The 27,949-nt window shown below is 51.1% G+C and overlaps 2 protein-coding genes across 5 annotated transcripts; both read left to right on the top strand.

Annotated features, from left to right (window-relative positions):
- Positions 1-14: 14 nt before the first annotated feature.
- Positions 15-12,121, top strand: ogal (O-GlcNAcase like). 4 transcript variants are annotated; one of them, XM_049013411.1, is made up of 17 exons: positions 15-151; positions 407-610; positions 998-1,049; positions 1,462-1,559; positions 1,667-1,797; positions 2,097-2,268; positions 2,542-2,640; positions 2,827-3,111; positions 3,631-3,789; positions 4,035-4,639; positions 4,825-4,999; positions 7,773-7,858; positions 8,906-9,010; positions 9,232-9,320; positions 9,633-9,825; positions 9,960-10,125; positions 10,442-12,121. In XM_049013411.1, exons 2-17 carry the CDS (start codon positions 457-459, stop codon positions 10,576-10,578), a joined length of 2,706 nt encoding a protein of 901 aa, XP_048869368.1. In that variant the 5' UTR covers positions 15-151; positions 407-456; the 3' UTR covers positions 10,579-12,121. The 4 variants fall into 4 exon arrangements, with proteins under 4 accessions (XP_048869368.1, XP_048869369.1, XP_048869366.1 ...); XM_049013412.1 differs by having other exon boundaries at positions 27-151; positions 410-610; XM_049013409.1 differs by having other exon boundaries at positions 61-187; positions 410-610.
- Positions 12,122-17,179: 5,058 nt separating this feature from the next.
- gpr142 (G protein-coupled receptor 142) lies at positions 17,180-24,006 on the top strand. The gene is made up of 3 exons (XM_049014408.1): positions 17,180-17,299; positions 21,427-21,559; positions 22,993-24,006. The coding sequence occupies exons 1-3, from the start codon at positions 17,282-17,284 to the stop codon at positions 23,961-23,963; spliced, it is 1,122 nt and encodes a 373-aa protein (XP_048870365.1). The 5' UTR covers positions 17,180-17,281; the 3' UTR covers positions 23,964-24,006.
- The last annotated feature ends 3,943 nt before the right edge of the window (positions 24,007-27,949 follow it).

Here is a 27,949-nt window from a genome sequence, read left to right as displayed (position 1 = left end):
TTCTTCGACGACCACAATGAAAAATAATATCCTACCTGTTTGGTTTATGCGTTTTTTACTCCCCTTATTTGTTTCTGACGTTGTGGGAACCGGTCTGATCCGGTTTGCTGCGCCTGCGCAGTCGGTGTAAACAGGAAGAATCAAGGAGCTGGTAAGGAAGGCAAGACACGGCGGGGGAATAATTACGGTATAACGAAAAAATTAAAGTAGTATAACCCGGAAAAATGTCGTTTATATAGAGATATACGAGAGCGTCTTTACCTCTATAAAAACCGAGCTTTATAAGTTCATCCCCTCTGACTAACGGCGTGTTTAGCGCGTTAGCTCGGTGGCTCCTCTGTCAGTAGCCCGACCCTGCGTCTTTGCTTTGGCGTAGCTGGTTCACGAGCGGAGGTCTTGTCCCTAGCAGGTGCTGCAGCGCTCGGCGCCGCTTGGGAGGGTAGCTGGCTCACAGAGATGGTCCAGGAGGAGAAGACGATGGGCTCCGCTCAGCGCCCCGACGAGCCCGTGGCCCCTAGCCCCGTGGCCGCTGAGGCTCCGATTGAGGAGCCTGGTACCATCGAGGTCGAGAGAACCGGCCATCGGAAATTCATCAGCGGCGTGGTGGAGGGTGAGAAAAGCAGGATGGCATGGGGTGCCTCTGGGATTTATTTTGTCACGTAGTACTTAGGGCTGTTTCTAAAATAGGGTCACTCCGTGGCTGACTTGAGATTTAACCCCCCCGGAAAGCCCGATTCTGCCCGTCTGGCTCGATTGTGCACATTTTGCTGTACCGCTATTCAGGCTCTTCCTAATTTAGCTTGTCACTGGCATCACACTGGTGCGGTTAGCGTGCCCTAATTTTGGTTTGCAGATAAGCAGGGCAGCGTGAGTGAGGGTACCGTAAACGGGCGGACGCACGTGCGTTACGGAAGTGAGAACCACCATGTTCTCCCTAACCAGGAATAAGGGTCACGGTGTGCGTTTTTGGTAATTGGCCTGTTCTGTTGTTTGACAGGTTTCTACGGACGGCCATGGACTATGGAACAAAGGAAGGAGCTTTTCAGGAGGTAATGATTCCAGCTTGTTCTGATTACTTGGTCCAGAGATCACTCTCCTGTGTGTTATCTATTTAGCAGTTGATTATTTACAGTTAAGTACTCAAGTTTATAGCAGGTCTTACCTGGGACATGAACCGGTGACCTTTAGCTCCAAAGGTGCCTCTTAAACTACTGATTCGTACTGAATCTACTGCTAAATCCTGGACATTTTCTTACTGTTATTTCCTTGATTGATTTGGATTTAACATTACCCCGTGTGCTAAAAGCAGATCTCGTTAAATGTATCGATTTCTGTAATTGAAGTATGCATCTGTTGTGCGTATGTATTTTTAAGAATCCTTCCATGTAAGTTTCCATCTGTGTTTGAAGGTGTTTTCGAACAATGGGCTGTATTCTGAGAGCATAAAATCTGATTTTGCAGGCAGCAGAAATGGGGCCTGAACACATACCTATATGCTCCAAAGGATGACTATAAGCACAGAATGTTCTGGAGGGAAATGTATTCGGTCGAAGAGGCAGGTGAGAATAAGTGATTCATCCCATTATGTTGAATCTCCTCCTTGCTGCTCATTTAGGACATTCGTATAGTTAGACGGCTAATTTCCCTTTGTTTGTGTCTCTGGAAGAGCAACTGATGACCCTCATGGCCTCTGCGAAAGAACACGGCATCGAGTTCATCTATGCCATTTCCCCTGGGCTGGACATCACGTTCTCCAACCAGAAGGAAGTGTCAACGCTCAAGAGGAAGCTGGACCAGGTATCGGGAAAGGGGAGCCGCCGTCGCCACAACAGCGAATCCATCCAATAGGAGAAGGTCTTATGTGGCCTATGGCTTGGCGTTACACCTCAGGGGCTCTGCTTGAGAAATGTCTGTTTACTGTTACATCCTGATGTTTGTAGCAGATCCAATGGAGATTAAAGTTGCCTTTAATAACTCTCACTTTTGTTTATTAGGCTCCTGTGCATGTTTAGAAATACACACTGTGCTTATTTTAATATTAAATGACTGTTCTAAAGGGCAAGGCAGGGTCACAGTGCTTGTCTCCCCTCCTCCAGGTGTCTCAGTTCGGGTGTAAGTCCTTCGCCTTGCTTTTCGATGACATCGATCCCAATATGTGCCCTGCGGACAAGGAGGTGTTCAGCTCCTTTGCACACGCTCAAGTGTCCATCACCAACGAGATCTACCAGTACCTGGGAGAGCCAGAGACGTTCCTCTTCTGTCCCACAGGTGGGGGGGGTGACTGATTACAGTTGTGTGGAAACTCCATGTTCTTGTTTGTGCCGTCCTACAAGGAGACTGACCGCTTGTTTCCTGTGGCATGTCGGGCTGGTTGTCTTCGTATTCTTATACATTGCTGCTATGTTCTTCACAGTAGAAGATAATGTTCCTCACACATTTTTCTCATTTCTCTGTAGGAAAATAGCTTATTTAACTGCACATGCTCTGTCTAATGGAAATGATGTCTCACGCTTTTGTCTCAATGCATTCGATGTCTCGCAGAATACTGTGGAACATTCTGCTGCCCCAGTGTCTCCCAGTCTCCTTACCTGAGGACAGTCGGGGAAAAGCTGCTGCCGGGCATCGAGGTGCTGTGGACAGGCAAGTCCTCTGGGTCTCTTCCCTGGATTCTTGGAAGTTATGCAATGCATTCTGTCACAGAGTGTGAAGTCATTTTACCTGTTGTCTCCTCTTTGTGTGAGATATTTTTTAAAATATCATCTACATTAAAACATTTTCCCCCCAAAAACGTAAATTTTGAGGACACTTTCCCCCATCTTTCTCCAGGTCCCAAAGTAGTGTCAAAAGACATAACGGTTGAGTCCATCGAGGAGGTGACGAAAATTTTGAAGAGAGCCCCAGTTATCTGGGACAACATCCATGCCAACGATTATGACCAGAAGCGGCTCTTCCTGGGCCCCTATAAGGGACGATCCACAGAGCTCATTCCCCGCCTGAAGGGGGTCCTCACCAACCCCAACTGTGAATTCGAGTCCAACTTTGTGGCGATCCACACCCTGGCCACCTGGTACAAGTCCAACATGAATGGTGTGCGCAAGGATGTGGTCATGAGTAAGTCTGTCTGCTTCCTCTGCCTGCAGAATCGGGATCTGGGCTTATTGCAAGTGAAAGCGAAATCTGTGTGTGTATGTAATAATGACATTTAAAGGGGAAGGCGGCGGCATGTGAGCAGTGGGGTTCCTTGGTTACAGTTTGTTAAAATTAATATTTCAAGTTTTTACTGCTGTGTGACATAGACCATTGTCGCCGAGTCTGTGTTTGTTTCTTCCAACACCGTACACTGCCCCATACCCAGGATGCATATCATTGTTATTGTCGTCATTATTATTTTTATTATTATTACCACAATTGTTATTTCTAATACAGAAATGTCTCTTGTTCTCTATACGATGGTAAAATCCAAATATAACACAAGCAGGGGTTAGACTCTCGGACTGTCTGAGAACATCTCAGACGCTCTCTCAACCCAGAAAGGAGGCCTCTTTCCCTCCTGCTCCCCCCCCCCCCCCCCCCCCGGGTCGGTCACACACTCTCTGTTCTTTCTAACACCCCGTGCCCACTTCTCCCCAGCGGATGGTGAGGACACGGCGGTGTCCATCCAGATCCGTCTGGAGAACGAGGGCAGCGATGAGGAGCTGGAGACCGACGTGCTCTACAGCCCCCAGCTGGCTCTCAAACTGGCGCTCACTGACTGGTTGGCCGAGTTCGGGGAGCCCCACCAGTACAACAGTAAGGGCTTGCCCACCCTCCCTCACGGTTCCCCGCTCGCATCCGAAGCGTGCACTCCTCCTGTAGCCTTCCAAGATACGAAGCAAACCGTGCAGTATTCTAAGGGGCGGCACCCAGAGTCTCTCTCATGAATAATGCAGTGGTGTAACTCCTCCCACTCATGGGTGGCTCAGACTGTTGCATGAATGTTTCCCTGGGTTTCTGCGGATGTTTACAACGGGTTGCTGCTGCTCCCCTGCAAACAGGTCGGCAGGTGCCCCACAGCGGCCCCAAGAGCTCGGCGGTGGACGTGGCCTCCGTCACCTCCCCCAGCCTCGGCTCGTCCACCACAGTGACCACTGTCTACCAGCAGCCCATCATGAGCCGGGTGCCGGCCGTGGGGGAAGGGCAACGGGACCCGGCCAAGCGGGAGCCCGAGGAGGAGCCCATGGAGACCGCCGCTGAGAAGCCCGATGATCCGGACGCCGTTGCTGTCGCTGACCCCGCCCTCACTGAGGGTGCCAAGGCCGCTGAGGATCTCAGGCCCATGGACACAGACCGCGAGGCCGCTGGCGAGCTCGCCTCCCCGGAAGCTCCGCCTCCCACCGCACCAGAGGACCCGGGCGGTGATGTGGCGCCCATGCAGACGGACGAGCAGCTGGGCCGAGAGCCCTTCGTGCCGGGCCCCGGGGAGAAGCCGCTATATGCGGCTGAGGCCCTTACGCTGGAGGACCTGAGCCTGCTGGCGGAGCTGTTCTACCTGCCCTATGAGCACGGGCCCAAGGCCGCCCACATGCTCCGCGAGTTCAACTGGCTGCGCGCCAACAGCAGCGTGGTCAGCGTCAACGCCGACACCAAGGATCCCGACAAGGTGCCATTAGCCTGCCGTGGCTAATTTAGCAGTATCACACATTTTAGTGCTAATAAGGGCAGCAATAGTAAACTCACTATACAGACGCCTGCTTATATCGTTCCATAGCAGCATTACACTATTATTGCATTATTGAGCCTAAATGCGCTAAATGCTAACTTGTCTTTTTGTCTTCCTGCCTGTAGGAGGCAGAGTGGCATTCCAGAGCAGAGAAGTTCGAGGAGATGTGCTGCTCCGTCATCAGGATGTTCACCAGGCTGTCCAACTCGGCCAACCGCACCATCCTGTACGACCTGTATCCCTACATCTGGGACATAAAGAGCATCGTGTCCATGGTCAAATCATTCGTTCAGTGGCTGGGTAGGTTCCCGCTGCGTTTGGCGGGCGTCACGGCAGCACAGTAGCTAGGTTAGCCCAAGGACATTAGGGAAGGATTTGTTTTTCTGCGGGACGGTGTGCGCTCTGCAGCATGCACCATGCGGGACGGTGTGCGCTCTGCACCATGCGGGACGGTGTGCGCTCTGCACCATGCGGGACGGTGTGCGCTCTGCACCTTGCGGGACGGTGTGCGCTCTGCACCATGCGGGACGGTGTGCGCTCTGCACCATGCGGGACGGTGTGCGCTCTGCACCATGCGGGACGGTGTGCGCTCTGCACCATGCACCATGCGAGACGGTGTGCGCTCTGCACCAGTTTTAGCAAAACCCATATTTCTTCAGGACCGTGATAACGTACTTGGCATTTGAAATCCTTGAGAGATTTAACAAGTGCAGTCAATGTCTGCCAACTTCACGCTCTTTTTAGGAACTCTGCTCCTTGCCGTCTCTTAGCGGCAAAGGGGGTGTTCAGACGCCATACACAGAGTTCAGTGTTAAACTTGTCAGTGTTGGCAGAGAACCGGCTTAAGGTTCCTGGTTTCACTAGACAGAGTTCTTGGGCTAATGTAGCGTGTTGCCTGCTTGCTTTCCTGTATTGTGCGACATGCTTGTATCTGTGTGTGTTGATCTTTTGATTTTATCTGTGTATCATTGACTGACTGAGTACTGGCTGCAGCAGTCGGGTGACCCCCCCCCCCCCCCAGTCTCTCCAGTCCATTCCTCCCGATAAGGATATGGGCTTGTTTCATGCCCATCTGTTACGTTTAACCATTTAAGAAAATTAATTATGCACCAATCGGCAGTAATCATTCTGCCAAGCCGAGCAGCCCCTTTGGGTCTTTGTGCAGAGCTGCTTGGACAATTGCGTCTTTCTCCATAAAAGCCAAATGCTGTCATCAGCTCCTGTGGTGCTGGAGGTGTGCTTGGGTCCTGTGTTGAAATCTCGCTTTCCTTTGGAAGGTCTGCCATCTTGGTGTAGGTTCCTCCTCCCAGTTTTACCGCCAGCCATAGACGGTTCAGGCAGTACTCAGATGGTCGCTGCCAGGTCCTGTGCTCTGAACCCTTACTAACGACTCCCTCTGCTGTTTTCTCTCCACCCCACAAACAGACGGAAGAGTCCTCTTGACCGGCGCCTGCGGCTGTCGGATCCAAAATGGCCGCCGCGTGCTAGTGCTCCTTATGTTCTCCTGCTGAACTGTCTTTGCCCTTTGGGTTTCGCGCCACATCCGCGCAGCGTTAGCGACGGGCATCTCTCAGCGCGTTAACTTTCTTCTCCCTCACAGGCTTTCGGTTGTTACGTTTCTTTTTTTTTCTTTTTTTACTTTACATTTGCTTGCGTAACTGTTAGACCCTGGTGAGCTGGCTCGGACACTGCCCTCAGATCCCTTCAAGCCTTTAGGGGTAGCAAGTACATAAACTTAGGAATGGGTACTGCTGGTACTCAGTGACTGTCACAAAGTGAGCACTGATGTTAAGTGAGACTTTGAAATGTGTAACGGATGCCAGTACTTGGTGTCTAGTTAGTGTCCTCCTCTAGGCCATGTATATATGTGGCAGAGAGGCCTGTTGCTTTAAGAAGTATTGCCTCCAGGTGTGACCGTGTGTCATTTATTTGACATATTCTGGCACCATTTATCAGCTGAACTTTTGTTAGGTTTTTGTTATGCACAGAAACGTCCAGCTGGGTTAGAGCTGGATTTGTAACAAAAATGGGTATTTTTTCTATGCTGGGGGGGGCTGCTTGCTTCAATAGCCCCAGGAGAGTTCAGTCTTCCCTGCTGTTTAATAATATCTGGGCCATAAGCTGAAGAGAGTGATCTGCTTAAGGGGACCAGTGCGTGGGAGGGGCACCTTAGACCCCGGTGCTCAGGAAGCACCGGGAGTACCGGCGCTTTAAGGGCAGCTGTCACAGCCAGCTCAGCTGGGTCAGCCAATGAGAGGTGGGAGTGCTCCTCCTGCCTTTGTGCTGTTCGTGCCTTGCCATGTGACTCGAGAAGGAGACCCCCGCCTCCCAGATTCCCTGCTCTCGCTGGACCTCAGAGGTCTGGGCTTTACATGTCACTGGGCTTGCGTAACTCTCGGCCTCATTACCCAGCCTGAAACTACTTGTTATGAGGGATTCTTCCTTCACATGAAAAACCCTTTAATTGTTTTACGCCAGGTGTCCTTCTCTAGCATCACATGGCCAGGCACACACTTGAGAAACGTGACTTTGGGTGCAGTATGAGGTACCCTGGAGCACGAACGGTTTGAGCTACAAAAATGTGCGGCAGTGAAACACCCCCCCTACAGTATATCTGAGCTCCTCACAGACAGGGGGCAGGCAGAGTCCTGGTGGGTGAAGCTGTCCAGACACACACACACACACAATGTGCCTTTTAATGATGTACTCGCACACGGATTGGCTGGTGCAAAAAAATCGACTTATTTCTGAGTTGGGTCTCTCTGCCTGTAATCAGAAGGTTGCTGGTTCATATCCTCTGCCTAGCACATTTTGGCCCTTGAAGGAGGCCCTTAACACCTATTGCTCCCGGAACTGGCCAGCTCAGATCTCTGGTCCTCATTTGTGTTTTGCTTCGGATAGAAGCATCTGCCAAGTTCAGAGCTCCAGGGATCCTGCATCTGAAGTCTCTTCTTGTTCTTGACTTGTCTTTTGTACTTGTATCTTTTAGTATGGACACAGTTGTTGCTCTCGGCGTGGCTGCCATGCCCATCGCTCTGTCGTAATGCTTTCCGCTTGGCTCTGATCCCCACAGGGTGCCGTAGTCAGTCCTCGGCACAGTTCTTAGGCGGAGACCCCGAGCCGTGGGCCTTTAGGGGCGGTCTGGCGGGGGAGTTGCAGGTATCATGTCCCACTGATTGTTCTGTGAAGGAAATTCGGTGTGTGTGCCGCTGTAGCGAGGAAGCTTGGTCTGCCTTTAAGGTGCCAGTCAGTCACGCCTTGGATACTTGTAATGGGGAGGTAGGGGTTAACAGTCAAGCCTTAAAGCGGAAGGTTCCGGAGCTCTCCCCTTTGCCTTAAAGTGGACTCTCCACAGGGGCCGGCTGCATTCCTCAGCCCCTGCGCAGGCGATGCTGCTCCCCCTCCCCCCCACACTCACAGCGCAGGCACAAACGCGCAGCGCAGCTAGGCTCTGCATTCATGACATCTCATTTCTTTGCAGGAAGCACAGTGATAAGAGCCCCTCCCCCTTCCTGCGCAGCGTCCTTGCGCCCGCGTCCAGCACGCAGAAAACGCGCTCCGCGATGAGGCCCGCGCTGAGGGCCCGGGGGGGCGCCGCGCTGCGCCGCCTGCCTGTCCGCAGAGGCCGCGATCGAACCCTGGCTCCACCTCCTCGCTGAGAGCAAGCCAAGCCATTCCAGGCTTCTCCCGCTTGCCTGTTCCAACCGGCATGTCCACGTCCCCTGTGTCATCGCCTCTCTCTGCAGGACCCCCCCGCGCAGCGACAGTGCCCCCATGAGGTGGCAGGGTTCGGGGGGGGCAGCAGCATCTCCACAGCCAGTCGCACCCTTTTCAGACCAAGTCTTTTCTCACAGGGCCCATCACGGTTTCTCTCTTGTTTGCTAATCGCTATGTGACGTACGGACTGTTTGAGAGAGTCAGGCTAGCTCGCAGGCGCACAAGCACCCAAGGAAAAGTACCAAAGAGTGCTGTGCTTATTCCCGATTGGCTGAATTAGAACCAGGGCAGCCAGTGTAGTGTTGGTGAGTAAAGCACAGTGTTAGATTTAAGTCTGAACGCGAAGCAGTATCAGTGCCTCCAGACAGTTTTGTGATGGCCTTTTTAGGTACATACGTTTAGTTTTGAGTGTAGAAGATCTGTGAAACTCCGGTGGAGATCCTGGTGCTATGGGCGACCCCCTGAACTTCCCTTTTTGACCGTCCACAGCGTCTGCTGCCCATCGATGGGGCTAACGACCTTTTCCACCAGCCGCCTCCCTCCATGCCTACCTCCAAGACATACTCCATAAGGCCGTACTTCACCAAGGACGAGGTCAGTGCGGGGGAGACCTGCCATCGCAGCATACCTGACGGCCCCCGTGCGAGCCGCTCTCTGCGCCTGTCAGCTATGCGCTGCTGGCCATCCTGTCACCACTTAGCAGTGACAGAAAGCTAACGGAGGCGCTCAGTGTTTCTACCGTGCTGTCGGTTCTGAAGAGCAGTTTCAGCCCCCGGTCCTCCTACCTCATCTCTGTATCTCGTCGTCCATTTCAGGCTGCTGTGTACAAGATATGCAGGGAGATGTACAAGGAGGGGGTGGACGGGGGCCCCTTCCCAGAGCAGCCGGATCTCATTGGCGACAGGTGAGTCCCCACGGTGTTCATTTGGGGCAGGGTGTTGCTGTATACTTTGTGCACTGCAGGGTCTGACCAGTAGGGGGTGTTTTGGGTACCTGGGCAGTGGTGGCTTGATGGTTGGGGAAGCAGACTTGTAATTGAAATGTTGCAGGTTCGAATCCCCGACCAGCAAGGCACCACTGAGGTACCCTGAGTGAGGTTCCGCCCCCAGCTGAATTAGCTGCCCCCTGCCATGTCACATTGTCACATATGGGTTAAATGCAGAGGACACATTTCATTGTGTGCTCTGTGGTGTGTCAACAATTAACTTTATCCCAGGTTTGTCGGAGGCCTTCTGAACCTGAGCCCTGATTACGGCTTCGTCCTGGAGGATGAGGAGGGTATCTGCGGCTATGCGCTGGGCACGGCCGACGTCAAGCCCTTCGCCAAGAAGTGCAGGATGAGCTGGATCCCTAGCATGCAGGAGAAGTACAACAAGCCAGACTGTGAGAAGGACCTGACTGAGGCTGAGGTGGGGCGCTAGGGGGCTGCGTCCCGGCGGCGGTCTGACTGCCCGCTGCTGTCCAGCCTGCACTGTCCGCGGCAGAGCATATCCTGTCTTAGCCTGGCTCACTCGTACCCGGTCTCCCCGCTTCTGTCATCTAGAAAATGATGCTGAGCTTCCACGAGGAGGAGGAAGAGGAAGGTCTGCCAGACTCCTTCCTCAGTAACTTCCCCTCCCTGATCAAGGTGCAAATCCACACCAAGGTTACAGACCCCAGCGTGGCGAAGAGCATGATGGGATGCCTGCTGTCGTCACTCAAAGCCAGTGGTGGGTAAAGCCGGGAGGGTCCGGCCTTCCGTGTGTCATGGAGCACTGGAAGGCTAGTTAAAGACCTACCCCGCCGTCTTCTGGTGGTGGGGTGAGCTTTGCTGGTTTTTGAGCGTTTTGGTGAGAAACCTGTAGGTCAACAAGTAGAGCATTATGCTAATAATGCAAAGGTTGTCGGTTCAAATCCCGGGAAGCACATAAATTGTAATCCTGTCTCTCTACTGTAAGTTTATTTGGATAAAAGTGTCAGATAAATGATTTAAATGTAAATTCTTGAGGGCCAATAAGTCGGTTACCTTATCCCCCTCCCCCCAAGGATCCCACGGGGCCTTCTGTGAAGTGAGGCAGACCGACAAGCGGATGATGGACTTCTACAGCAAACTGGGCTGTTTTGAAGTGGCCAAGATGGAGGGCTTCCCCAAGGACGTAATCATCATGGGGCGGAGCCTGTGAGGCGGCCGTGCGAGGGAGCAAACACACAACCCACCACCCAAACCTTACCGTCGCAGTAAACAGCAATCCATCTGGGAGCCTGCGTCTCACCCACGCTGCTGCAGCGAGCGTGTGCTCAGTCACCCGCCAGCACAGGACGCCCTGCCGGCTTGAAGCAGCATCTCATAGCTCACTGCTGAGTGTTCATTTGCTTTTACTCTGTTATTATATCTATATATATTTTATTTTTTGAGAAGGAGAGTTGGTGGCGAGCTTGTGAACTTGGGGGGGTCCTGCAGGGGAATGTCTGCGTCTCCCATAACTCTCATTGTGATTGAATCAGACCTCAAGCTTGAGGATGACTGCATCTGTGCGTGAAAGCCCCCCCCCCCATTTACTCCAGGCTCCTCGCTGGGGATCGTTTGGCTTGGAAGAAGCATGACCACTTTCCTTACAAGAGCTGCTCTCCGGCTCTTGTTTCTTCTCGTCTTGGGAGGGGGGGGGGGGGAGCGTAATTAAAACTCAATCATAAAAAAAGAAATTAGTCTGAAAAAAATCCACAAAGCTTATTATTCAGCAGCTGCTCCCTAATTCTTGGAGCACCAAAGGTGCTTCGCAGTAGCCAGGACCTGCCGTTAGGTCTGGGTCTCGCCTCAGTCGCCCCCTGTTTGAGCACCAGCGCAGTGTTTTGGCACGTTTCTAACTGCTGAGGTGTAAAGTCACTCGGGCAAAGGAAGGTGGGCGGCGATGCAGCGATGTTCCCCAGGCACACTGCTCCATCCGGTCCCTTGGCTGGGGCGTGGGGGGGTCAGATCCACCCGCTCGCTGTCGGATGGGAAGGCTGCCGGATGTCCTTTCTGCTTCCCGACTGCGAGCAGACCCCCCCCCCCCCCCACTTAACGTCTAATTAAGTGAAGCATGGGAGGCGGACTTGAGACCTGTGATCCATTAGCATTTTTAAATCAGCTTCGGCTTTGACGTGCAGACGGTTTCAGTGGACGTGCGCCGAGTTTATACCCCGCAGGATTAGCACAGAGACCCTGTAATCCAGTGCGTTGCTGGATCAGATCAGCACCCTGCCCGGTTGGGAGTACTGATACGGGGGAGCCCTGGTAAGCGATCACATGACTCTTGAATGCCCCACACCTCATCTTAGGTGATATTTGCTGTGAACATGCTATAGCTAACAAAGTATTCCGTTCACTCCTCCTTTATTGATGTTGAAACGTTTGGTGTCACTGTATAGAGGTGGTTTAAGCATTTCTGTTCCTTTGCTTAGCTGGGTGTCGTATTCAGGCTGACCGCCTCCACTTTACTCTCAGTTTCTGCTCCTTTTTACTATTTGTAATTTGCCAGCCTTTCAGGTGCTTCTTTACTCCTATGATACAGCAGCTTGTCCCACGCGGGATCTGAGCCGACGCCCTCATGGTCACCATGACCCCAGGTCCTTCACCACTGCATTGGTTGTCCATGTAAAGAATGTGAATACTTCATGTAAGTAATCTGTATGTAATTTAATGTAATTAGTGTTTCAATTTTAATAAAGTTCTGCTCTTTACTCTGCCCTGCTGTGTCACCATGATTTCAGATGCTCCGGACTGCTAACATGCAACATGAGCTGCAACCTCAGAATCGAGTTCATGTGGCCAAGTATGTTCACACATGCAGGGAGTTTGTCTCTGGGTGTCAGTGGCAAACATATATACAGAAGGTACAGATGCACAATCCAGCCTGTAACTGCCTAACAGCCCCACCCCTAGGGCCCCCACCCTAACACCACCCATAGGTCCCTCTCAGTAGATCTTGCCAACTGGAAAAGGAGGGGGGGGGGGGGAGATTCCATCTTGTAATTTTCTGCCTGGTTACATGCCTGAACAAAACAGCTGGTCACAGAAATATAACCTGGACGTGTTGTTAATGTATAAAAGGTGCAGGAGTGCATGTTGGTGCCAGGGGATGCTGGAATACATACAGCAGGTACAAAAATATACAACAGTACAATAAGTACAGTGAGTTATGTACGCAGATGAGGTATCGCTAATGGGTGTGTTACAGTGCGGCAGAGCAACCGCAGCAGGGTGACTCGGGCCTGTCCGAGGGAATCCCAGCTTCCAAAACTTGTAACGGAAGCAAGTGACTCGGCACGGTTAAATTAAAAAACGGGTCTGGCACACGTAGCAAGCGGATGTCCTGTGAGGACACACCCCCAGCCTCTACTGCAGGCTCGTACCGCACCCCTGTCAAGTTTCGCTTCCTCATATTCCATTCCTCACTCAGCCAGAAGTCGGGCTGTAGCAGAGGCTGAGGTAGAGGTGAGCTCGCGTGCAGAACTTCTGACTGACCACTAGAGGGAGCCGCCGAGGCACTGGAATCCAAAACGAGCACATTTTGAATTCGCCTTCATGCGAGGCACATGGCCGTCTGTGCACCATGGATGCATGTGATAAAATACACAGTGAATGTCCTGTACGAGGAATACAAACACAATGTTGCGTATTCAGAATGACCCATAAACGCTGCAAGACTCACTCTGCTGTAGAAGGTTTTTAGATTGCTGCTATTTTGCTACTTATTTGACCTTTCAAATTGACTTGCATGTCATGTACCCTTTAAATAGCTGAATATTATTACTGGGGGCAATCAGGATAATCATGGAAGTGTTTCTCAGACTCAGAAGCAGCACCTTCCAGTCAGTGGTCCCCTGTGACGTGTCTCACCTTACGTAGGAAACCTCGGCACCTGCAGGAGAGATCAGGTCCCTGTCTGCTACAGCACTGGGGCTGGTTACATGCAGAACAGATGAGTGTGACGTTACCAGGCCATTATCTAATCCTTACATTTTATTTTACTGCCACATTTACCAATTTAATGAACTACAAGAGACGTAGCAAGTCCCAGCCGGGATGATACCTTCGTACCATTGAAATAACAGTTTCAGATATTTCAGTAAATGCAACAGAATTTTAAGCAAATTTCACCAATGTTTTTTTTTTTTAAAAAAACCCTCTGGGTCATGTGATTAGAGCTGGTCAGGTGACCTGATTGAGGACTCGTGGAACAGTCAGCGGCCTGATCGGATGGAGGTCCCCAGTCTTCCGCCCCATCCGCTGTCTCGTTCACACAGCAGCAGCAGTAAGAACTTCCATGCTTCCAGAATTTCCTCAGTGCAGTTTAAGTAGAAGCACCATGCTGGATGTGGATCCAGTAGAGAAGCCGTCTCAGATGGAGAAGTCGCTCCACCTTCTACACCTCCATCCCTGCCCCTCTGACTCCGGAGCCCACTGCTGCTCTTCTAAATTAGACTAAAAGTAATAATAATAGATCATGAATCACAAATTGAGGTGTATGTTGGGGGAGGGGGGATGTGGCAGGATGACCGGCCCCTACCCCAGGGTTACGATAGCGATGAGAGAGCTGGCAGTGGCTCCAGAGAAGGTCAACAAATGTAGTGGAGGGAAGAGATCAAGGGAGGTTGTTATATATTTTTTTACCCCTGAATATGTCCCTTACAGGACAAACAATGACACCCAGTGAAGATCTGGTTACACAGCCATAAAGGATGGAGGTGCACCCCCCCCCCCCCCCGCCACCACCAAACACTTCATACTTAGATGAAAAGAAGCTGCGATGCTGAGATTTCACGCTGACCAGCTGTCTGCCAGCCAATAATTAGCTTTCAAAACAATTAGCTGGCATCTGATGGCAATTGGGTCAATATGGTGATGGACTGTACCATCTCTGATTAGGGGTAAAAATCCTCTCCCTGTGCATAGTCACACAGTTGGATCAGGTTGAGCGGCACGCTGATGTCTCCCTGCTGTTGGGAGCATGATGGAACAACGTCAAAAAAGAAGTGTCCGGGAATGAGTCTGGGAAACGTCGTGCCTCGACAGAACCCTGCCAACTCCCTAAGTCAGCGGCAGCTATGAACCTCCAGCTCCTTGAGGAAAAAGGTGCCACCTTCCAATTAGCTTCTACATCATCATCTTGTTATATCTATATGTATCTGAAGCAGCTACCTGCTGACACCCGCAGAATAAGGCAGAATCTGCAGGCCTGAGAGCGGAGGCTGGAAAAGTCCCCTAACAGCACTTTAATTGGCCCTCTGGCCGTTGTCCTCATTACACCATGAGCGGATGTGACTACCTCTGGCAATTGCCATGGCAACAAAGATTAGAGGCAGTTGTGAAGACGAAAGGCCAAACGAGATTGCATTAAGGACATAGGAGAGGATTGGCTTGGCTTTGGTGACATGATACGCCTTTTCCTTTAAGGTTTAAACATGTTCTGCTCCTTAACACACAATGGCACCTTTCTGTGACGTTAAAGACCGGGGCACATCATGTATAGACTTATGGGAGTGTATAATATGACGTTATGTAAAAGTACGGGATGTCTGTTCTTTTTGACCCCCGCCTTTGCTCCTCTTCTCTGGGGGTGGAATGCTGCTCAGGAGGTGAGGGGTCCCACGTAACTACCGCCTCTACTCCTCTTCTCTGGGGGTGGTGGGTAGATCAGGAGGTGAGGGGTCCCAGCTGACTCCTGCCTCTACTCCTCTTCTCAGGTGCCCTGCTCTCTGACCTCAACACTTTCCTCACTTGGATGTTGGTTTGAACAAGAGCTTTGGCTAACAAATACTAAATAAATGAAATCCCAACGCTGGGATTGTATCATTGGATTAAATTAGATTATTTTATTAATAACGTAAAGGGAAAATTCTTTGTTGCAGTGATACATTGTTAGACCGTGTAAGGTTCTTGACACGTATCGCTGCATTTAAATCCCATTTCACCAGGAGACGATAACATGAGATACACTATATTGCCAAACGTATTGGGGCACCCCACACAAATAATTCAATTCAGGTGTTCCAATCTCTTTCATAGCCACAGGTTTATAAAACCAAGCACCTAGGCATGCAGTCTGCTTCTACAAACATCTGTGAAAGAATAGGTTGCTCTCAAGAGCTCGGTGAATTCAAGGGTGGTACCGGGATAGGATGCTACCTGTGTAATAAGTCCATTTGTGAAATTTCCTCACTACTAAATGTTCAACGGTCAACTGTTACTGCTATTATAATAAAGTGAAGACCATTTGGATCAGCAACAACTCAGCCATGAAGTTGTAGGCCACGTAAAATCACAGAGCTGGGACAACGCATGCTGAGGCACACAGTGTGCAGAATCGCCAACTGTCTGCAGAGTCAATAGCTACAGACCTCCAAACTTCATGTGGCCTTCAGATTAGCTCAAGAACAGTGCGTAGAGAACTTCATGGAATGGGTTTCCATGGCCGAGCAGCTGCATCCAATCCTTACATCACCAAGTGCAATGCAAAGCGTCAGATGCAGTGGTGTAAACCACACTGCCACTGGACTCTAAAGCAGTGTAGACGTGTTCTGTGGAGTGACGAATCATGCTTCTCTGTCTGGTAAACTGGTGGACGAGTCTGGGTTTGACGGTTACCAGGAGAACGTTACTTGCCTGACTGTATTGTGCTAAGTGTAAAGTTTGGTGGAGGGGGGATTATGGTGCGAGGTTGTTTTTCAGGGGTTGGGCTTGGCCCCTTAGTTCCAGTGAAAGGAATTCTTAATGCTGCAGCATTCAAAGCCATTTTGGACAATTCTATGCGTCCATATTTGTGGAAACAGTTTGGGGATGGTCCCTTCCTGTTCCAACACAACTGAGCACCAGTGCACAAAGCAAGGTCCATAAAGACATGGATGAGCGAGCCTAGTGTGGAGGAACTTGATTGGCCTGCACAGAGCCCTGACCTCAACCCGACAGAACACCTCTGGGATGAATTAGAGTGGAGACTGCGAGCCAGGCCTTCTCGTCCAGCATCAGTGCCTGACCTCACAAAGGCTCTCCTGGATGAATGGTCAAACATTCCCACAAACACACTCCTGAACCTTGTGGACAGCCTTCCCAGGAGAGCTGAAGCTGTTATAGCTGCAAAGGGAGGGTCATCTCCATATTAAAGCCTGTGTAATAAGAATGGGAGGGATGTCATTAAAGTTCATGTGTGTGTAAAGGCAGGCGTCCCAATACCTTTGGCAATATAGTATATCTCCCACAAAATGGCCCTATTGGAGGCAAACGGCATTCTGGGGGATTTCATGTGACGTGACTTTACCACCCTGCCCCCAGCATCAGCCTCTCCTCTCGTTACAGGGGTTATGTGCTTGTGTGAGCAGCGTGGGTGTGTGTGTGTGTGTGTGTGTGGGGGGGGGGGCGATGGGGCTATGGCGCTATATTTGCAGGAGAATTTGCATTCTGGTCACAGCCCTCTGCAAACCCTTGGGGCGCCATGAGGCACAACGTCAGTCACTGTTACAGCCATTTAAGGGTTTCCTGCCTTCATCCTTGCTTTCTTTCTCATCCCTCTCTCCCGCTTTCTTCTCATGCCCCATATCCCTGTCTGTTTGTCACCTACTTGCCTTCCTCCAAGGGCCACCCCCCCTCCCCCCCCCCCCCCCGTCTCCTCCTCTTCTCCTGGCTCTTCTTCCTCGCTCCCTCTCTCCTTCCCTCCCTCCCTCCCTTCTGGATCTCTTAGCAGTGATGTCCCTCCTGCCGGACTCACGCCTCCTCTGCGCTTCTCTGCTCTCCAGCTCCGCGCCTGGTGCCCTTCGCCCGGGTCGTGCCGCGGGTTCCGCTGGAGCCCCGGTCGAGTGGCGGATGGGGGGGCAGTCTCGGCTGTGATAGTTAGGACTTCGCTTTTCTGGATGAGTCCCAGCTTACAGGTAGGCTACCTGAACACTCGCACGAGGGCAACACAATCCTGCAAGGCTATTAAAATATTTACGTGTGTGACTGTCAGAGGGAAGTTGTTCAAATAGCATGTTGGTCGTGTGTTTCTTTTCTGTGTTTGAATTGCTAGTTATGAAAACAGTTTGCTACTAATATGCATGAGTCACTTTGTCACTTTAACGTAAAAGAACTACCACAAATTCAAAGGGTTAACTAAGCCTTTGCGGTTCCTATCTTTACTTTGTCGTTTATATATATATTTTCCCACTTTCTCTTGGCCACTTACCAGTGTCCATACCATACTCCCCCGCTAAGGTTGTGTGGGAGTGATTTGATATTAAAGACTGTTGTTAACGATATTATCTGGATTTTGTCATTTTAATGTTCTGCACTGGCAGGAAGTGTCAGTGTCATTGAGTAGGGGGTGAATCGCACACGTTTTTGCAAGGCTGTTTGTCTCCTTCAGCGTCTTTTGAATGTCACCTTGTTTCTGAGGCGGGAGAGACGCCAAATTCCATTTAATTCGACCTGACCGATGTGTCCCGGTCCTGACCGATGTGTCCCGGTCCTAGCCGACGTGCCCCGGTCCTGACCGATGTGTCCCGGTCCTAGCTGACGTGCCCCGGTCCTGACCCGTTTTCCCCGGTCCTGGTCGATGTGCCCTGGTCCTGACCAGTTTGCCCCTTTGGATGTAGCTGCCAAGCCCATGAATAATTGAGGAGCGCGCTGACTGCGCTCCGGTTTCGCTGCCTTCACTTTCTCTCCCGTGTGTTCGCAGTTGTCCTCTACATTTCTGCTGCCCTGGACCATTTCCACTTCAGGACTTCTATCAAAAAGCCTTTAGTGGATACCGGAGACGTTTTTTTGTTGTTAAATATCGCCTCGGAGTAAATAGTCTTTCGAAGGCAATGACACATTAACTGGCTCTGCGGTCAAACCAGCACCCCATCTCCTCATTTCACGCCACCGTTTCCTCCTGGTTGGACATAGTCAGGAAGCTTTTTCGGTCCTTATGCTGATAACCATGGATGTGATGCTGTGGTCGGCGCTTTTGAGTCAACGCCAAATAAGAAAATAATAGAATGACGTCCTTATAATAACCGCGTAATGATGCTCGATTTTCTGCAGGTCCCTTTATAGCGCTTACTGTGTAACCTGAACACTAATGATCACAAAGTCCGTGGAGCATTAATAGATCCAGTCCGATATGCTTTACGTGATATTTAATGTCTTTGAGGTGACTGATCCTGAAGCGACGGCCGGTATTTAAGCGCTTACCGACATGCGTGTATTAGAATGCACTGATTAACTTTCTGCTTAATCTTCACTGGTATTTTAAACTAAATTAGTTAAAAAATTTTACTATGTCATACGAGTGACAGAAAACCACCTTCAAATTACGGAGAGGTAATTCCCCGTCCGCTGTTACGGTCCCTTATTAAACCATTTTAATTCATCTCAATAGTTTATATTCGTTTCACCAACAAATATAGTCAAAGTAACATGCAGAAATTTACGTCAATGTAAAACTCTGTACATAATATCCACGGATGTTTTGAGGTCTGAGTTAATATGCAGTACAAAAATTATAGTCTATCTAAATGAGGAAAATTCCGATTCCTGTAATTACAATCTTGTTTTCAGGTTGCAGATAGGTAAAATATATTAGGTACGCGTCCCTCCCGACAAAAACAAAGTGACCTTTCCAATATAACGAGTTTGTTGTTTATAATAGAATATTCTCGCAATAAAGCTATGGCGGTCCTCCTTAACTACCGCTAACGTCGGCCACTTCAGTGGGTCAGTAGGCATTATAAAACACGATCACACCCCAATTAACACAAAATAAGAACTTAAAGAGCTGATAAAGCGAATGGAGAGCACTTTCTTTGGGGGCGGGGTGTTCATACTGTCAGCGGACGCTGTAACGATCATTGACACTGAGACGCATTGAGACGAAATTAACGGTAACCAGGGTAATATGGGATAATCGGGTAAGTGAGTGTCAGATATTTCGAGATGATGGAGAGAAACCATTCGGGTGAGAGGGTTAAAAACAGGAAGGTGGAACACGGAGAGCGGGGGAGACGCAAAGACACGGCGCACGTCGCTGGTTGTGTCCGCTCTCCGGTTGCCATGAACACGGCTCCGATTGCCTGGATCCCGCCTGGCAGCTCTCCTGTCTCACCTCCGTCCATGCTTCGGCTGCTCTGCCGGTCATCGCGCCTGGATTATCACACATCACAGCGCACGTCTGCGGATACGCGCGGCTTACAGAAGCCCCACATCTGGTCCTTAGGCGGCGGGTACAAGACACGTTTTAAAAAAAAAATTAGAAGCATACTGAGTGGATTCAGAATGGGACATTTTTAGCTCCTGGAGGCTCAGCATCTGTCATGGGATTTAAACCTCTGTTAAATGTTATGTTTTACATGTGAGATTAGTAAAGAATAGAACAATATTAAATTGATATGTAGTTCATGGACAACCTGGTCTTGTTCAAGGACAAAACTGTGAAACCACTCTGCCAACGTTGGGATTTGAACTAGTGACCTTCTGCTTGAACGCCTGGAGCCTTGGCCCAAAGTGACACACAGCAGCCCAGCTCTCAATGTAGTGTTAGACAAACTGACCTCCTGATGAAAGCTCAGTCTGGGCTCCTACATCCAACCTGCTGGCTCCTCCGAGCCCAACTACCCATTCCTGGGCGCCTTGACTTATTCAGGGTTTCTCCCTCATTTACAGAAGCCCTGAGGATTATGTCAAAAGTCAGGGTCCTCCACCATGGGCAGGGAAACCTCCATGTACTGAAAACGTAACCCAGCCTGACCTGAGTGCGGCAAGGTAGACTTCGGATGGTGTGGAAGGGTGCTTAAGCCGAGGAGAAGACAGGCTGGCCTGGTGGAGAGTTTCCTAAAGCTGAAAATGACAGGATGTCCGCAGCACCTAAGTCACTAAGGCAGAAGGTGGGCCAATGGGGGTGTGGGTGGGCGGGATTTTTTGTGGGGACCCTCCCCCTGACCCAAGCTTGGGGACCCACACTCCTTCCTGTGTTGGCAAATTTTACCGTAGTTATGTATGTGTGGTGAGCTTCTATGGGCCAAATTCCAGGGCTGATTTTTAATCCCAGTCCAGCCCAGGTGGAACACACAGGAAGTTATTCTGGCACAGGCCAGATAGATTATGCAAGCAAGGCAGCTGCAGGGACAAGGGAAGGAGGCGGAGCCAGCAGCTGGCCAACATCATGCCGGGCCGTGCCTGATTAAGCTCCGCCCCTTCGCACATTTCCGAGACTTGGACCCACAGCGTTATCCGTATTTATTCTGCTGTCACGGGCGTCTGGGAATAGAGGCAGCATGTTTAACTTTGCGGGGTCAATAGCTTTGCCGCCGACCCTTTATAAGGATGTCGTACAGGACTTATCGAGTTGCCGTTTATAAAATACAACTGTGACTGGTAAACTGCATGCACCTCCTCCCTAAACAGTTGCCTGAAGTCGCCTTTTGAATCCAGGTGCCTCTGTCCCATCCTTTTCCACTGAAGTATCCTAAGACAAAAAGCACAGTCAGGAATCTCTCAAACAATCTGTTTTTTTTTTCTCCAATTTTCTTAAAGATGTCAACTGAGTGTTTCTGATTCTTACATTTTTATAAACTCACGTGGTACGTGCACCATCGCACTACTGATTCTGTAACCACGGAGAGCAGATTCCATCCAGGCAGGTAAACTTCTGCTGTACTATCGACCTCTTAGCCGTAGCTTTCTCTTGTAGCTGATAGGCTGAGCCCCGGGGTTTCTATTCTCTGAGCACCATCACGATGCGAGCACAGGGTCCATGGGAGAAAAGGCAGACCGGGCACTGGGTATACCTCGTAATTTGGTGTCTCAGATGGACTTAAAGTCTAACCATTTTCCTCTGGCCCGGATCTCGCTGATGTTATATTTGTTCTTGAAATTGTTTAAATCATGTCTTGTGGAGTATGGCTGGGCCTAATCCTTAAATGCATAAACTAGTGGAGGATGTTTAAGGCTTTTGTTTAACCGGTTGGCGTTTGTGTGTGACTCTTCCATTTATTTTGTTTCTCTTCCTCCTCTCTTCTGGCAAACGGGGCAAATAAAGAAACACTGCAAAGCCATGATCTCTGGGTCCAACAGCACTCCACCTGGCCCCGACAACACACCTCCATCGAAGTGCGTCCTAGGAGCTATCCCCGTCATTTACTACAGCGCCCTCCTCTGCGTGGGAGTACCAGGTACAGGACAATAAGAGCAGCAGGGATTGGTTTAAAGAACTCCAATCAGACCCCAGCAGGGGGCTCCCTGTTGTCCTGTCACTCCTAATTGTATCTTGGATATACTTGGATATACGTTCCTGCCATGATGTTATTTGATTAGATGAACAGAATTTTGAAAAGAATGAGAAAAGATATGAATAATGTACTGTAATATGCTGTGTGTAGGTAAGCACTTTAAATAAACAGGCAGCCTTTAATCTTCAAGGCAGAAGCTGTGCACAGGGAAGCCTTATCAATACATTGGTAAATGTATAATGATGTGGTGGTTGCTTTGTTGATGTGATAAAAGTTACTGCCTTCTGACGATTCCTCAGTCCACCTTGACTTTTTCACATGGTCCAGCAGGCTGCCCATTGCACATCATTTTAATGGCCACCTGATCAATTTCCCATCATGCCGATTGCTGACCTCGGTCACATGACGTTCATTGTTCCCTGCTGTAAACTGCTGATCGTCATTTAATGGAAGCAATACCCCTGACCCCTGCATAACCCCCCCCCCACACACATTGCCTGTACCCTTTCTGTGCTCCGTCGACAGATTAACAAATGACCTGCTTTCTGAAAACAAAAAGATTTGTTTAAAAAATATTCCATTGTTTATAGTTTTATAGAAACACCCTTTGCTGTTCACTGATGTCACTGTCTCCTCCTGTGATTCTTATGGAACTAATATAGCCCCCCTGCTCAGCTATTGATCTAGTGCTGGGGGGGTATTGTCTTAAAGTTGTCTGTCAGGATTAGTAATTGCCTCCCCAAGGACGAGGGGTTATGTAGGATTGCCTCAACGAGAGATGAGGACTCCCCATGGAAAACGACCAAAAAATACCCCTGAAAATGGTGATAGTGTGTGTGTTGGGGGGGGGGGGGGCATGTGCTTTAATACTAAATAGCAATTCATCTGAATGCAAAGGTATTGTTTTACCTGGAGTTTCTAAGCCAATTGGCATGGAGCGCCAACCACTCCCACCATATAATTATAATTATCTGTTTCCCTGTATGTTGATGAAGATTCTCTGTGGACAATTACTGCCTTTTTATTTAAAGGATTTAAATGAGCTCATCTTGAGATAAAAGTGTAACTGACTGAGAAATATAAATTTCAAAACTTGACACATGCACACACACACACACACACACACACACACACACACACACACACACAGATTAGTAATTGTATATTTGTGGGGACTCTCCATTCATTTCTATGGGAAATCCCAAAATGACCACCCTAACACCTACCCAGCACTAACTGGCACACAGCGTTTCAGCCAATAGGCACACAGCGTTTCAGCCAATAGGCATGAAGGAGGAGCTCTGCAGCTTATTAGTAGGACAACATTGACATGGCTGTCCCCTTCCTGTCTGATTCCTCGTGCTCCACGGCTGCAGTGAACATCCTGACGGTGGTGGTGCTGTCCCGGCTGGCGGCCCGGACCAAGAAGGCGCTGTATGTGTACCTCCAGGCGCTGACGGGCTCGGACATCCTCACCCAGCTCTTCATCATCTTTGTGGGCTTCCTCCTGGAGACGGCCATCTTCCACCGGGATGTTCCCCAGCTGCTGCTCCACTCCGTCAGCATCCTGGAGTTCGGTGCCAACCACGCCTCCATCTGGGCGGCGGTGCCGCTGACGGTGGACCGCTACTTGGCGCTGTGCCACCCGCTGCAGCATCGCCGTATCAGCTACCCGGCCAGGGCACGGCGCATCATCGGCGTCGTCTTTGCACTGGCGTTGGTGTCAGGCGTTCCCTTCTTCTGGTGGTCGGACATGTGGCGCGTGAGCGGCCCGCCCACAACCCTGGACCGCGCCCTCATCTGGACGCACGTCACCATCATCTACTTCCTGCCCTGCAGCATCTTCCTGACGCTCAATGCGCTCATCCTCCGGCGGCTCAGGGTGCGCCAGAGGCAGCAGTGCCAGGATGGGCGCTCCGGCGGCCAGCAGGGGGCATCGTCATACCGTCTGGGCAAGACCACCGCGATGCTGCTGGCCGTGACCTCTGTGTTCTCGGTGCTCTGGGCTCCGCGCACCGTGGTGGTCCTCTACCACCTGCACGTGTCCTCCGTGCACGGGGACTGGCGCGTGCACCTGGCGTACGACCTGGCCAACATGCTGGCCATGCTCAACACGGCGGTCAATTTCTTCCTGTACTGCTTTGTGAGCCGGCCCTTTCGCGCGGCCGTCAGGGACGTGCTGCTGCTGAAGGGGGCGCTGCTGTGCCCGCTCCGTGCCCTCCGCCACCAGCATGCAGCTGCCAACGTCTCCACCTCCTCGCTCTCCAGCAGCCACAAGCGGCACCTCCGCCCCAGCACCAAGCCGCACCAGGGCGACTCTCTGACCCTGCCTCCTTCCACTTCATAGATTGTTTGATCATGTGACCTAATCTCCTCCCATTTCCCAGGCTATGGCAGCTCATAGTACCAAAACCCCTCCCACTTCTTAGGCTACCTTTGATCATATGACGTAAACCCCTCCCACTTTTTAGGCTACATTTGATAATATGACCTAAACCCCTTCCAAATCTTAGGCTATGTTTGATCAGATAACCTAAACCCCTCCCACTTCTTAGGCTATGTTTGATCATATAACCTAAACCCCTCCCACTTCTTAGGCTACGTTTCATCATATAACCTAAGCCCCTCCCACTTAGGCTGTTTTTGACCATGTGACCAAACTCCGCCCCCACCATTTCAGGCTATGTGAACCGCATGTCCCAGCCTCTGTACACTACTTGGTTTACAAATTCAGAGACTTGGATGGAATCTCTGCTCATCCTTAGCGTAGCTTCATAACTCAACACAGAGACCTCAAGTGGAGCCGGATCACTTTTGTACTGATTAACGTAAAAACAGACAGCTAAGGTAAGTCGGGGGGGGGGGGGGGGGTGAAGTAGGCCATGTTTACTCTCCTGAACCACGGCTTGATGGCGTTCTAAGTCGTCCAGGTCGCAGAGCAAACACTCCTGCCACTTCACCGAGCAACCAAAACGCAGGCCCTGCGTCCGAGAGTGGTGGCCCTGCCTTCGAGGGCCGCGGGCTCCACACCGGTACATTTCCATCGGGCCACCACCGACTCTGAGCCTATAATGTGCGACGCTGGACCTTTAACCCTCAAACAAGCTGGCCGCTTCGTAACCCTTTCTGGGTGATTGTTTGCTAAGCGCCAGGCTTCGCTCTCAATTCTTCAGGCGCAGACAAGTCGTCTCCTTCCCTACATTTCACAAATTGCAGTTTTAATAAGGAGAAACTGGACTCTGGGATTTGAGGCCAGAGACACTGGAGTGTACGGCCGTCTCGCTGTGACACACCAGCCGTGCGCTTTACAGGCTGCAGTCACCCTCCCTCCCGATTCTGACAAGGATAAGCAGTTAGTAAATGGATGGATGGATCTTATACATAGTACTGATGCGTTCAATCAGATCAGTGTTTCCCAACCGGATCCTCCAGGACCCACGGATGGTCCACGTTTTTGCTCCCAGAGAAAATGTGGACTGTGCCTGAGGACCGGATCAGGAAACACTGTGTTAAATTCCGGAATACAGCTCCCTTCGGATGTCTTCTAATTTATCACTTCATTTACTTTGAAACAACCCCCTCCTAGTCCTGTCCAGTATGAGGAGGGCAATTCTGGGCTCAAATGACTGCAATGGCACCATGGTGTGAATTACATCTGCAGCCTTTTACGGGAACACGGTAACCGATAAGTTAGGTTAACGCGGCAGAGTGCCGCAGAGGCGTCTGAGAGCGTGGTGGGCTGCACCGGGATGGGATAATGCGGAGGACGGCCTGCAAGGGGCTCAGGGCTCGGCCCATTCCATCTGCTGGCGCTCCATCGGACTCGGGCGCGATAAGCAGAGGCGTGCTCGCGCTGGCATAAAACGTCCGTTATCTGCATTCTGCCTCCAGCCCCTCAGCAGCTGATTAGATTACCGTGCTGTTTAGTGAATTGCAATCCAAAACAATTTATGCTGTCATGTAACTGCAGTTCATTTGTAGATTTATTAGATAATATATCTATTTCTGAGTGGATTAACTCGGCTTAACTGCCGAGCTGAAGGAGATACGAGCATGGCTTCAGAAGAACCTTCGGAGTCCATGTTTTGATTGCTTGGGTATTGCACCCCCTGCTGGCCCTCAGTCGCCATCACAGCAGCTCATCCGTGCCCTCTAGCCTGATCTTTTGGTTTGGGGCACCTCTCTCAGCCGCTTAGTGTTGGGGGACAAGGGACAGAAAAAGAGGGATGAGAGTGACCTGACAGGGTGGCTTGGTGTGTCGCTGGGACGTACGGCAAGAGGAGGGCAGGCGTGCGACATTTTGCTTGCTGATAATGACACAGTAGTGAGATATGAGATAATAGGTGTCACGTGTATTGGGTAAAATTTCTTAGGAAGATCGATGGGTTATACATGTCTAATTAGCTCCACGTGTGCTTCTACCCCCGACACCAGGCCGATACGTACGTCTCCCTAAAAATTTGAGTCCAGTCTGATACCCACTGAAGATAAAAAGTGCAGCAACTAATTAAGTGATACGTGTTCAGCTCGACCCCCCTTCCGGAAGGAGCTGCGGTTTATCTCACCTGCATGTTGCTTTTCTGTAGTAAACTGTCCTCTTGGCCTAAATGCCCGCAGTGCCTGATGCAGCCGCCCTTCCCAACGGCACAATAATGTGGATTTTTCATTATTTTTGTGTTCATAACACAGATGATGTACTTTTATACTGAAATAAAATCGGCATCCAAAAGGACATGCTGTCTATATGTGTGCTGTTATGTGAATTAAAGATAATTAATGTTTAACTGCTAAACTCTAAATTATAAGAACTTGAGTGAGAATATCAGGTGTGTAAAGTCACCAAACGAACTTAAATTTCACGAAAATTTACCCTGTATTCTGTGGTATCAAACCTGCACAAACAGGAGAAGAAGATGCTTCCCCTGTGGGATATAGGTATTGTTTTCATTATCTATGTAAATTTTTATTCAAATTATTTGATCACATGGCTGCCGAGAGCATCTGTGTCCAGCACCACTACACAGCATGCAAAACATGCAGATCGTATCGATATATGATGCGTGTGACTCCCCGTTAAGTGATAAGCTGTGATTTGATGCTGGATTGTGTGTGATACTGGGGACCCAATGGCTATGTGGGGTGGTAAAATTCAGCCCCCCCCTCTCCCGCACACAATCTACGGTGGGGCTGATTTTTAATCCTAGGTCAGCACAGCCTCCAGCCCAGTAACGGTGCTGTCAGGGGCCTGGGTCACGCAGGGCTGTGCAGGGGCTCGCCGGACCCCTGGCACTCCTTTGGCTCCGTCCCCGGTGTCACACAGGGCTGTGCTGGGACTCGCCGGACCCCTGGCACTCCTTTGGCTCCGCCCCCGGTGTCACACAGGGCTGTGCAGGGGCTCGCCGGACCCCTGGCACTCCTTTGGCTCCGCCCCCGGGGTCACGCAGGGCTGTGCAGGGGCTCGGTGGACCCCTGGCACTCCTTTGGCTCCGTCCCCGGGGTCACACAGGGCTGTGCAGGGGCTCGCCGGACCCCTGGCACTCCTTTGGCTCTGCCCCCAGGGTCACGCAGGGCCGTGCTGGGGCTCGGTGGACCCCTGGCACTCCTTTGGCTCCGCCCCCGGGGTCATGCAGGGCCGTGCTGGGGCTCGGTGGACCCCTGGCACTCCTTTGGCTCTGCCCCCGGGGTCACACAGGGCTGTGCTGGGACTCGGTGGACCCCTGGCACTCCTTTGGCTCCTCCCCCAGGGTCACGCAGGGCCGTGCTGGGGCTCGCCGGACCCCTGGCACTCCTTTGGCTCTGCCCCCGGGGTCACACAGGGCTGTGCTGGGACTCGGTGGACCCCTGGCACTCCTTTGGCTCCTCCCCCAGGGTCACGCAGGGCTGTGCTGGGGCTCGCCGGACCCCTGGCACTCCTTTGGCTCCGCCCCCGGGGTCACACAGGGCTGTGCTGGGGCTCGCCGGACCCCTGGCACTCCTTTGGCTCCTCCCCCAGGGTCACGCAGGGCTGTGCTGGGGCTCGCCGGACCCCTGGCACTCCTTTGGCTCCACTCCCGGGGTCACGCAGGGCTGTGCAGGGGCTCGGTGGACCCCTGGCACTCCTTTGGCTCCACTCCCGGGGTCACGCAGGGCTGTGCAGGGGCTCGGTGGACCCCTGGCACTCCTTTGGCTCCGCCCCTGGGGTCACGCAGGGCCGTGCAGGGGCTCGGTGGACCCCTGGCACTCCTGCCCCTTCAAACAATGCTTTGTTGGGTAATCAGGCCCATAACGGTAATGCCAAACTGGGCTGAAATAATACCTGGTTTGGTTTAAGTCACACCCTACAGAATTATAAAT

This window comes from Brienomyrus brachyistius, chromosome 5 (assembly GCF_023856365.1).
Source record: "Brienomyrus brachyistius isolate T26 chromosome 5, BBRACH_0.4, whole genome shotgun sequence".
Taxonomy (NCBI): Eukaryota; Metazoa; Chordata; class Actinopteri; order Osteoglossiformes; family Mormyridae; genus Brienomyrus; species Brienomyrus brachyistius.
Note: the sequence above shows the minus strand (reverse complement) of the source record. Positions and strands in the feature narration are given on the sequence as shown.

Bases quoted from the DNA above. Each gene is read 5' to 3' on its own strand.
- ogal (XM_049013411.1), top strand. From the start codon at position 457: ATGGTCCAGGAGGAGAAGACGATGGGCTCCGCTCAGCGCCCCGACGAG. The intron at 3,790-4,034 runs GTAAGGGCTTGC...CCCTGCAAACAG, and splicing joins GGAGCCCCACCAGTACAACA to GTCGGCAGGTGCCCCACAGC. The intron at 9,321-9,632 runs GTGAGTCCCCAC...ACTTTATCCCAG, and splicing joins CCGGATCTCATTGGCGACAG to GTTTGTCGGAGGCCTTCTGA.
- gpr142 (XM_049014408.1), top strand. The intron at 21,560-22,992 runs GTACAGGACAAT...CCACGGCTGCAG, and splicing joins CCTCTGCGTGGGAGTACCAG to TGAACATCCTGACGGTGGTG.